An 11,815-nucleotide genomic window follows, 5' to 3' on the forward strand; every position below is an offset into this window, starting at 1 on the left:
GTTAGGGGGTGTCAGAGAAGGTGGGGCTGGGGAAAGTGGGATGTCGGCAGTAGGGTTGGGGGTTAAGGGGTGCCGGAGAAGGTCGGGATTGGGGAAAAGGGGTTGCTCGTTGCCGGCAGTGGCAGGGGCTGGGTGTTGGGATTGGTTTTTCTTTTTTTTATTTATTTGATTTTTTTAATTTTTGTTTTTATTTTTTTGGACCACTTAGGTAATGATATGTGTCCAACAACTTCTTATTATAGGTCATGTGACCAGTTGGGACCAATAAAAGCGAATACCACCTAAAGTTGGGATTATTCAATAATAATCCAAAGTTGGGATTATTAAAAGCGAATGGATTAAATTGGAACCAATAAAAGCGAATACCCCCTAAGTTATTAAGTTTAAGACAATTCGGGTATCGCATGGGCACAAAACTAGTTATTATAGTAAATGCATTCTTTTTTTCCCTCCAAAAGACCTTAAAATCCCGCACATTTCCTTTGTGCTTTTTTTTTTGGTAAAGAGATATGTATGATTGGTTTTTTTTATTTATTTTATTTTATTTTATTATAATAATAATAATAATAATAATAATAATAATTATTATTATTTATTTTTTTATTTAATCACCTACCTATTTTTTTTATTAAGAGATATTTAGGTTTTTTTTAAACCTTTAACACCTACCTATTTTTTTGGTTAAGAGATATTTATTATTGTTTAATATGTATTGTACCTTTTTTTTTTCTTCAACTAATCTGAATATGTTAACACTAATTTTTACATAGATGTACCAAGCAAATATCACGGACATCGTACGGGTACCACCTAGTTCATTACTAAATTTAACACAAATCAATGTAATTAATGAATATATTTCATTAATACTTTCATCTTGTAGCTTATTATATATAACTCTTTACACTATGTATAACATTTTTCAATGTTGATTTATTTTCTAAACATTGAGAAATGTTATATATAGTTCGAAGAGGTATATGTAAAAAGCTAAAAGATGAAAGTAATTTCCAATATTTATTTTTTGATTTCTAAAAGTGAAGGATAACTTAAGTGCGTGGTTAGACTGATTCTAGGGAATTTTAGGATCGATTCTTGTTATCCACTTTTGTAATACCAAAATTACTTCATACTACGTATAAGATTAAAATTTATCTATATTACTCCCTCTGTTTTGCTAAAATTTGTTATATAGCAAAAACTAACCTTAGGTTAAGGCCTTGTTTAGTTCACCTTATTTTTTACTTATGATCATATCAAATAAGAAAAAATAACTTCAGATCACATCAGATCAAAAGAAATAAGTTCAGATCAGATCATCGTTTTATGTGCCTTTTTTATCGTTAAATATCTTTAATTTCGTAAAGAAAAAATTATGAAAATCACATATTAATAAAATACACATTATTACGAATCTAACAAGACCTCACTTGATATATTTTTTCTGTGTAGATTATCGTATATTTAAGGTCAAAGTTTGGTCAAATATGACATTCAAATCAGATCAGATCAGACCAAATCAGATCAGATCAGACCAGACAAGACCAGATTAATAAATTCAAATAAACAAAAATAAGGTGAACCAAACATGCCCTTATTTGGATGTACGCTACACCTGGAGTATATAAGTAATAACAATCTCTCCTATTTTGCAATCGATACTAATCTACTTTTCTGTAATCAAAGTCATACTACATTTATATTTAATAATTCTTATTAAAAATAGATAAAACAGATTTAACAAAATTAAACAGCCCCAACATTAACAGCCCAAATTTTAATATTTTGTTTTTTCAATAGCGAAAATCAAGTTAAAATACGGAAGAACTCTGTACTCGTATTACTTCCGAAGTTTCGGTAATCTAGTATAGGCCTATTACGTACAGGTGAAGGTGAAGCCATAAAGGTGTGAAGCAATCAATAATCAAAAAGTCAAAACAGATCAAAGAGTTAGGTTTTATTTATTTATTTTTTTAGTTTTATACACAAAAAAAAAAGAATTACCAATATAAACCTTAATAGTACCTTATTATTTAGCGCACAACACTTGTAACCCAAAATTCATTCCATTTACTCCGATTCTCAAGTTCCTCACCACACACTTTCCTTCTCTTTCTCTCTTAACACAATCATACTACCCACATTTCTAAAACCCCACCACACCACACCACTCCCTAAAATGCTCAAACTCCTCAACAAAAACCTCCGCCTCCTCTGCCACCGTCTCCGGTGGTCCTCCCGCCGTCACTCTAACCCCAAAATCGTCATCAAAAAATACCCTAAACCCGACTCGAACTTCGACCCTCATTTTAACCACTGTAATGATAACCATAATAATAACAATGATAACATTCAATTGAAGCCACTGAACCCAAAACACGCGACCGTGTACCCCAACACTCAAATGGGTAATACCCGAAAACCAATCCGAATCGCTACATTCAATGCTGCCCTTTTTTCTATGGCACCCGCCGTCGTACCAAACTCCGACGATTTTTCCAGATTCCAAAAACGTCCCTCTCATAGCTTCAAGGCTAAATCATCAAATGATCGCCCTAAAAGCATTCTCAAGCAATCTCCTCTACACCCAAGCACCAAATCTAATACACAAAACAACAACAACAATAGCAATAATAATAATGCTGCTGCTGATTGTTTAACAAAACAACAGAAATTCGCAAAGTCAAGATTAAGGGTATCGATCAATTTGCCTGATAATGAGATATCCCTGGGGCGAAGCCGAAGAATCGGGTTCGTTGAAGAGGGGAGTACTCCTAGAAGGTGTTTATCAACAGGCCGAGATGTTACTGATCGAGGAGAACGATTCTTGAGGAGTAATAGAGCGATTGTTGATGTGCTGAGAGATCTTGATGCAGATGTACTTGCACTACAAGATGTAAAAGCAGAGGAAGAGCGAGAAATGAAGCCGTTATCGGATTTGGCTGATGCATTAGGGATGAATTATGTATTTGCTGAGAGTTGGGCGCCTGAATATGGAAATGCTGTTCTTTCTAAATGGCCTATTAAGAAGTATAAAGTTCAGAAGATTTTTGATGATACTGATTTCAGGTTTGTCTTTTTAATTTATGCTCTGTTTTCCTCTGTTTTATGTGCAGGTTTTTTGTAGGTTCATTCTTTGTTTTTGTTGTTGTTGTTCTCTGTTTTATCCTCTGTTTTGATATGCTATAATATGACTGGTATATTGTACTTTAATCCTTGGTTTTGCTGTGACAATAATATAATTCTATTCGTCGTTAATAGTCACAAATATATTCCGTAATATTTAGTGATTACCAAAAAAAAAAATATTCTGTAGTATAGCTGCGTTTTTCGTAAAAAAAAAATTATATTTGTACTAAAATAGAAATAAATTATTTTTAAGGATGCATTTATTCCATATAAGAAGATTAACGATAATGATTATGGATTAATAAGTATTGTTAACATCAAAGAACACGTAGTTTTGATATAAATTTCAAAATTTATATTGTACTTCTAGTCCCTTCGTCCCCAAAATTTTGACCCTTTTGGTGTAATTTTAGTCTAAAAATAATCGACCCATTTGCATTAAAATACCAACTAATTTACAAAAAAATATTTGTGCAAACTTAGCTTTCACGTATAAAATTTTATTTTTTCATGTATTTTTAATACTTTATCTCTCTACTTTTTTATAAACCCCATGTAAATTTATTTTTCCAATATATTTTTATTTCTTTTTATTTAAATTTCTTAATAACTGCAAAATCAACCCAAAAAGGTCGAAATTTTAGGGACGAAGGGAGTACTATTTTAGAAAATGTATATGTTGAGAATATAATAAAAAGGACGAAACTATTACACGCAGTCCGTTATAATCGTTAAATGAATGGTTGAGAATATAATAAAAAGGACGGAACTATTTTAATGCTGCAAGTATGTTAACTTGTATGATCTATTAATTATAAGGGTTGGGACACGGTGACTATTAAGTCACCTAAATATATAAAGTACTCCGTACTTAATCATATGTTTAACACAAACTTTTTTACTCAATATTTTTGTTGCTAGGAGAAGACCCGTTTTTTAGATACTCGTAAAAGATTATTAAGAAAATTTCTTCTAGAATAAGATTCATGAGATTCGACCTTTACCTTTGCAACTCAAAGTGTGAAAACTAGCTAATTATTCTAGTCTTCTATATTAAAATATAATCCATAATTAGAAAAACTGTCAATGTCTTCACCAGCTGTAGCAAAAAAACTTGTTGGTGATGTCTAGCACATCTCAATATCCAGTACCTTTGAAGGAGTAGTCGTCTTCAAATAATATATTCAAAGTAAACAAGCTAAAAGGCTTCTACTACTTTTTATTTTGGAAAAGGGGTACCTAATCTTTGGTATCTTTAGAAATGATAACTTCGTTAAAAACTTGAGCATGAAGATTCTTAGAAAGTTCACTAAAAAGACTAGTTCCACCTTGATTATCTATGCTAGGATAAGAATTTTGGAATTGTCACTAGTGCCATTACACAGTTGTTTATATGTGTCAAATTTAGAGATATTAATTCAGGTAACTATGTCGGGTTCGGTGAATAAGTTTAATCCGCTCTATTATAACTTGAATCATGCTACATTATTGTATCAATACAAGTTGAAATAACTAGAGGTGTCAAAAGCACACCCGACCCGACCCGATCCAAAATCGATCCGAAAAATATTCGATTCAGATTCGGACTCGCGTGAACATAACAATTTAGTATGACTTAACTTTAAAAGTTGACCCGACCCGACCATATCAGACCCGATCCGATTATTCGAATTGACACCCCTATTTTTGACTCCTCTAGTCAAATTATACAATCTCTATTTTTTATACTCCCTCCGTTTCAATATGATAGTCACATATGGAATCAATCACATAAAATAAGAAAAGGAGAATATTTGGAATATAGCATTAAAGTGAAAAACAATTCATAAATAGTTTTGCCTTATTAATTTTTTGATTTTATTTTTAGGAAAGCATTAGCCATAATTGCATAAATCAAGGGAGTAATTTCTTTACTTAGAGTCATGTCATTAATTCACAGTCAATTAATCTAACCAATCAGAATTTAATATGCATAAAATAGGAAATAAAAAATAAGTTAAAAGTGGAATACATTCAATATAGGTAGATCTTTTTAAAACGCCCTAAATAGTATATGGGACTAATAAATTGAAACGGAGGGAGTATTTTTTTTGCAATGAGCTTAGTTTATTAGGAATTTATTGGTTATTCTATGTGTATTATCATATCATGATATTAAGCGTGAAAATATTATAACTTAACTATGATAAAGAAATTTTTTTAATTCATAGCAAAGGGTGTTATTGTATATTTTAAATTAGGGGTTGCCATATACAAAGTATTGTATTGGCTAGTAGATTGTTGATGTCCTTGTTTCATTTTCACAACTTAACTATTAAGAAAACAATCACTAGAAAGAATAGACACTCTGTCTAACTAGTGTGTTCATTTATAGTACATAATGTGTAAAGGATGTCTTGAACACACAATAAATCAAATGAATAATATGTAGTAGCTTAATACTCACAAGTTTTTGAATAACATTGTTGCATAATTGGATGACCTATGTAATTGTAATATCAAACTCTCAACATCCACATATTATCATCTATTTTTCATTAATTTATCGAATTTGCATGTAGCTCTTTAATCTCTTATACTTAATAGGATATTAATTTGAAACTTTAATAACGTATTGATTAAATTAAACAATTTGTATGTCAATTTTAGAATGTATGCCGAACACAGCACATACATTTATTTTAGATGTCAATTTTGTATGGTTACATCATACTAGTATTCATATACGTAACTGTTTTAATAGATTAATACAACTATAAATAAAGGCATACATAACAAATATAAGAAAATGAAAACGAGTGATTATGCTCAATAGCTAGAATATTGGATGTCCAACTAAAGTGGCACAAAATTCTAACAAGAACAAGCTTAAAAGTAGCATCAACTTAGAAAAAAGCTACCTAATCATCTGTGCTTTTCCGTGAGGCTAAAATCCAATCCCTAAAACTCTAACTTCTCAAAAGAATTGGCCAAAAAAGGGAGTCATCACATTTTCTAGATGATGGGCGATAAAAAATGAATGAATAGCCCATAATAATACTTGCTTTTAGAAACATGGATTGGTAATGTCCTTTATTTGTGGGTCATCATATACATATTAGTTTTCCGTTGGTCCGCACTACTTATATTTTCTAAGGGTCACGGATTAATTGATGTGCATTAACAAGTTGTAAACTTGGTCCACTTAACATAAAAATCTAGAGGTCGCAATTTTGCTACTTAGGTCGTCGATCACATTAATGTTGGGTGTAGTTGGATCGGGTCATTTTTTATTTGAGGTATTAGAAGCTTGAAAATCACATTAAATTAAAATATTCGATTCAAATTTCAATTCACACGGATATACAATGATTTAACTTTAAAAATTGACCTAATTTGACCTCACTAATATAAGTTTGTATATTGTTACTATACCTATAAAATAATTTTGATCTAGTCATTTTGTCTTTAAGTCGTGTTACTTTAGATTGGGATAATTTTTGACATTTATATAAAAATCAGCTTGGTCTAATGATAAAAAATATAAATAAAATAATAATAAAAAAAAACAAATGGTAAATAATTGAGAAGTTTACAACTGTAGATACGGTACGGTAGTTGACGTACGCGGCATTGGACATTTCTGTTGTGTTTTGTCTAAGGCAAAGCCACAAAGCCACTTATGATCATCTATCCTTTATTCCAACAATGGGTTGGCTTTATCATATTTTTTTGGTATTTTAAAGAATAATTTGCAATCAATGTATAAATTGTCCTTCATTAGAGTTGTCATGCAATTTGGGAAAGGTAGTACCTTTTCTTGACCAAAAATAAAGTCTACCTTAACGATGTGTATGGTTAGCAATTACCATGGAAGGGAGAGGTGAGAAATGACGGGGGCCTTAAGGTGTACAATCACATGGGCAAAGTAACAACCTTCATTGTATCATGCGCTAGATACAATGAGAGAAGAAATGTGCACATTTTTTATTTGTTGAAAAGATCTACATATTAATCAAGAACGTACATGAGTAGGAGTTCAATTGACAAACTTGTGTGTGAAATCACAAATGTAGATTTTAATTATGGTGAATTATGTGATCTATGGACTAAATAAACATAAGATAGAAAAATATCAATTGGAATAATTTGTTAGATTTGATCATTTGAAGGACTTGTGCTACACTTCAAGTATTGCTAAAATATGTTTGTGATTTGTAGGAAAACACGTTGATTTAAATTCATTTTGCTAAGTTGAGTTTTCTAATAAAAACTAGCTTTCAAACTTTAGTGATTTGGGCATAACTTATAATTTTTCTCAGTGCTAATCAATTCTTCAAGATTCAAATAATTACTCTTGAAGGAATACATGATTTCCTTCAAAAATAAGCAAATATTCCATTCTAAGTCAATATTTATGTCATTAGATTAATAGAATTATCCTGATTCCTAAGTCAAGTTTATACCTTACCAACTTGCTACCATTAAGCTTTACTAGTTTAACTTCCCTAGATAGTCAATAATATCAAATCCACACTAAAATATGATTAAAAATAAGGGTGGGTGAGGTGTATCTTACAGCTCAAATGCTCAATAACTGTTTTGTGTGTAATCAAGTTCTTTCCGAAAGAGTAACGCTAAATAGTTAACAACTTAACACTTACGGAGTACAAATTAGTTTTTTATTCTAATATAATATTGTCCTCTGCTCTTAAATTATTGCAACAATTACATTGATTCATTACTCTTTGACCGAGTTTTATGTAAACAATATTCTTGTGGGGGTATTGTTAGATTTATTTAGATAATTAACTTCGTTATATATTATATGCAATTTTTAACTATTATTTGTTAGATATAAAATATTCTAAATTTGTAACTAATATATAACGGATCGGACATAGGGATGATTTACAAAAATATGGTTATTTTAGAACTTATTTACACTTTTGTGTCGGAATACAACTAAATTATGGAACTACTGTCCACATAGGCTCGGATAATTTTTTTTTTTTTTTTTTTTTTTTTTTTCAGAGTAGTAGCAGTTTTAGTACTGTAGCGGTTTTACCCTTTATAAATTGCTAATCTGTATCATTACTTGGATTACTAAAGACAAACCGCTACCTTAAGTAGCGATTTTAGACTATATTACCAAGCTTACGTGGACAGTATTTTCGTAATTAAGTTTCATTCCAACGCAAAACGGTAAATAAGTTTTTTAAAAGCTACTCCCTCCGTTTTTAAATACTTGTTCCACTTTCCTTTTTCGGCCATTTTTAAATACTTGCTCTATTTCCTTATTTGGAAAGCTTTTACAATATTTAATCAATTTCTCTCACCTATTGAACCCAACCTAAATCATATTTTATTAATTTCAATTCTCTCTCCTCTAATTCTCTCCATTAGTTTTGCTTTTTTACAATTTTTTATTCTTCTTCCTACCCCACTATCTCCATATTTTATTACTTTCTCCAATTTCTCCTAAAATTCCGCGCATGGAATAATGGAGCAAGGGAGCAAGTATTTAAAAACGGGCGGAGTATATTTTTGTAAATCATCCTCGGACATAGTATATACTTTCAAAATATCAATTTTAAATAAAGTTTACTCGCTGTAAATTAAACTTAATATATCAATGATAAATAATGTATTTTAGGATACATGAAACTTTAATGAAAGAAGTATTAAGAATAGGTAGTATATTATGTATCTCTTTCCAAATCTGAGTTGGGGATGGGACTTACATGGATATGGTTGTTAGTAATATATTTTTGTTGTTGCAGTTCACCTGCTTCAACTACATCTGACAATGGGGCCATTGTGATGATGTCTTCTATTTTTAATATCATGATATAAGCAATACAGTATTTTTAATCTTATTATGTTTAAATTATTTTTAATTTATAAGATAAGGTTGAATAATATGAAAAAAAACTGAAAAAAAGTTATTAAAAAATGGTATTTGGATGCAGGAATGTTCTAAAGACAACAATTGATGTACCTGAAGTGGGTGAAATGAATTTTTACTGCACTCATCTTGATCATTTAGATGAAAATTGGAGAATGAAGCAGATTAATGCTATTATTGAGTCTAATAATGAACCTCATATTTTAGCTGGAGGTCTTAATTCCTTGGAAGAATGTGATTACTCACAAGAAAGATGGACTGATATTGTCAAGGTAATTATTTCTACTCTTAGCAATTTTATAACAGTGGCATTGGACTATTTGGCAAATGTCTAGAATTTATTGTTACGTTGATAATGTAATTTGTTCGATGCAATATGATGACTAAATTTTGATGTACATGTTTTATAGTACTACGAAGAAATTGGAAAGCCTACCCCGAAAACAGAGGTGATGAGGTATTTGAAGGACAAGGAGTACACAGATGCTAAGGAGTTTGCAGGGGAATGTGAATCGGTAGTCATGATCGCGAAAGGCCAAAGTATGCAACCCCCTAATTTACATGTAACAATTTTGTTACACATTTTTTAATTTGTTAGGCTTTGTGAAATCCTAACGTGTGTTCTTTATTTTCATAAGATGTGCAAGGTACATGTAAATACGGAACTAGATTGGATTACATACTAGCATCCCCAAACCTCGGATACACATTCGTGCCCGGATCATACGCAGTTATATCGTCCAAGGGAACATCAGATCATCACATAGTGAAGGTCGACTTATTAAAGAAAAATGAAAACGTTCAAGAAATTGCCACGAAAAAGAAGCAACAAACATCTAAAAAAAGAGTAGTAAGAATAACAGCTAGTTCACCATCAAAGGGCATTTGGAGCACAGACATGAGATAACCCTAATTATATAATTTCCTTTTTGAGTTTATTTGATTTATTTGTTTTCATTTTTGTAGTTTAATTAATGTATAGTGTGCTTATTGTTAATTTATAGGAGATTGCATTAGATAACAATGTGAGTGTGTTACTTCTTACACTGTTTTCTAGTGAGTTTAATTATGGAGCACCAAATTTCCCTTTTTTAAGTTTTTGGCATGTTAATAATTGAACAAAATAATTTTATTCGATTAAGTGGGAGCTGGATTAATACTGATACAGTGAGATCTTGTACATCTTATACAGTACATGATTAGGTTAATGTTGTTAAACTAACTTAACCTACTTTATTAAAAAAACAATATGAAGTAGTTTTAATAATTGTCACTGCGGATGTCATTAAGTAGTGTGTATTATGTTAGGCCAATACCTTAATTAGGAAAAATCTCCTATAGCTTGATTGGTTAAACGTAAAACACTAATAGCTCTAATTATAGGAAGAATAGACTACCTTTACTACGGAGTACCGTTCAAAAAAAAAAAAAAAAAAAAAAGTAAAAGTACCTTACTACTTATTTTAGATGAATTAAGGGTCTGTTCACTTCAGCTTAATTTCAATTCAGTTTTGTTCAGTTCAATTCAGCTCCAATAAGTTCAATTTAGCTCCTAATTTTCTTCTCTCATAAAATATTCATTTTAACTCATTTCAGTTCAGTTTAGCTCCAATCAGTTCAGTTCAGTTAAGCTCCAATTAGTTCAGTTCAGTTCAGTAAATGTGAATAGGTCCTAAATCAGAAAAAAAAATTGTTATTTTATGTTCAATTTTTTATTGTTAATAATCTTATATATATTTAAAATTATATACATTAATACAAAGCTAATAATATCCCATTTGATATTATTTTTTCTTATGGATTAATGTATATACTACATATAAAGTTAATGTTTAGTCAAATCCGACAATTAAATTAAATTAATTAGAAAAGAAAAAAAATTAGTTTATATCAAATTAAATCAAATTAGAGAAAAAAAAAGTTCAAATCTTATTAGATAAACATTAGATAACTGTCTAATGATAGAGAATATTCATAGAATATTCTCCTCTTAGGTTTAGGATATATTTTTTATAAAATTATCTTTATAATATTTTTACATATCTTATATTTACCTAATATGATTAGGTTTCTTACTATAACCCTTGTTTTGGGGAAAATTACCCCGCCACGTGGACCACTTAAATCAGGACACGTGTCCACCCGTAATTGGTTCCAAAGAAGCCAATAACAGCTTGACACATGGAATCCACTGTCAAGAGAAGGAAATGGCGGCCTTCATAGGCCCAATTCCCGAAAATCCCCCAAAAGATCGGGCAGCCCACCAAATTTAGGTCAAATGACCTACGTAAGGGCACACTTTTCCAAAATGACCCTATAAATAGGGAGATTTCCCCCATTTGTGGGGCAGATTGAACTTATTACTAGACCACTGACATTCTCTTACATCGGAGAAATCTCCTGATCTCAGAATCCGAGAAAGATCTCACGTTTACCTTTTTCCGCACTTTTTACTCCATCACGTTCTAACTTGATCATCAGAGGCGGAGCTACAACCACCCGGAGTTTCCGTTGTTTTGCAGGTACAAGTGCTTCCCAATCAGTCTTCGAATCGTAACTCTCCCGAGGGACAAAAACACCCAAAACAACCCTATAAATATTGATCAATGGAAATCACTTTAATCAAGGAGTTTATGAGAACTTAAATTGAACTTTGTGGTATTCTAGGATTTATGGTTTATCGGACATTATATCCTATCAGCTAGTGTAATTTTATTTACACTACACATAACATTTCTAGCTAGGAATTCACTTGAAACGCTGAACACATATCAAGCAGGTTTTGAAGGACAAGCTCCT

The 11,815-nt window shown here is 30.9% G+C and overlaps 1 protein-coding gene across 1 annotated transcript; it reads left to right on the top strand.

Annotated features, from left to right (window-relative positions):
- The first annotated feature begins 2,055 nt into the window (after positions 1 to 2,055).
- On the top strand, positions 2,056 to 10,082 carry LOC145572287 (uncharacterized). The gene is made up of 4 exons (XM_081631283.1): positions 2,056 to 3,069; positions 9,081 to 9,288; positions 9,427 to 9,556; positions 9,655 to 10,082. The coding sequence occupies exons 1-4, from the start codon at positions 2,180 to 2,182 to the stop codon at positions 9,921 to 9,923; spliced, it is 1,497 nt and encodes a 498-aa protein (XP_081487409.1). The 5' UTR covers positions 2,056 to 2,179; the 3' UTR covers positions 9,924 to 10,082.
- Positions 10,083 to 11,815: the final 1,733 nt, after the last annotated feature.

The sequence above is a fragment of the Chenopodium album genome, chromosome 12 (genome assembly GCF_948465745.1).
Source record: "Chenopodium album chromosome 12, dcCheAlbu1.1, whole genome shotgun sequence".
Taxonomy (NCBI): domain Eukaryota; kingdom Viridiplantae; phylum Streptophyta; class Magnoliopsida; order Caryophyllales; family Amaranthaceae; genus Chenopodium; species Chenopodium album.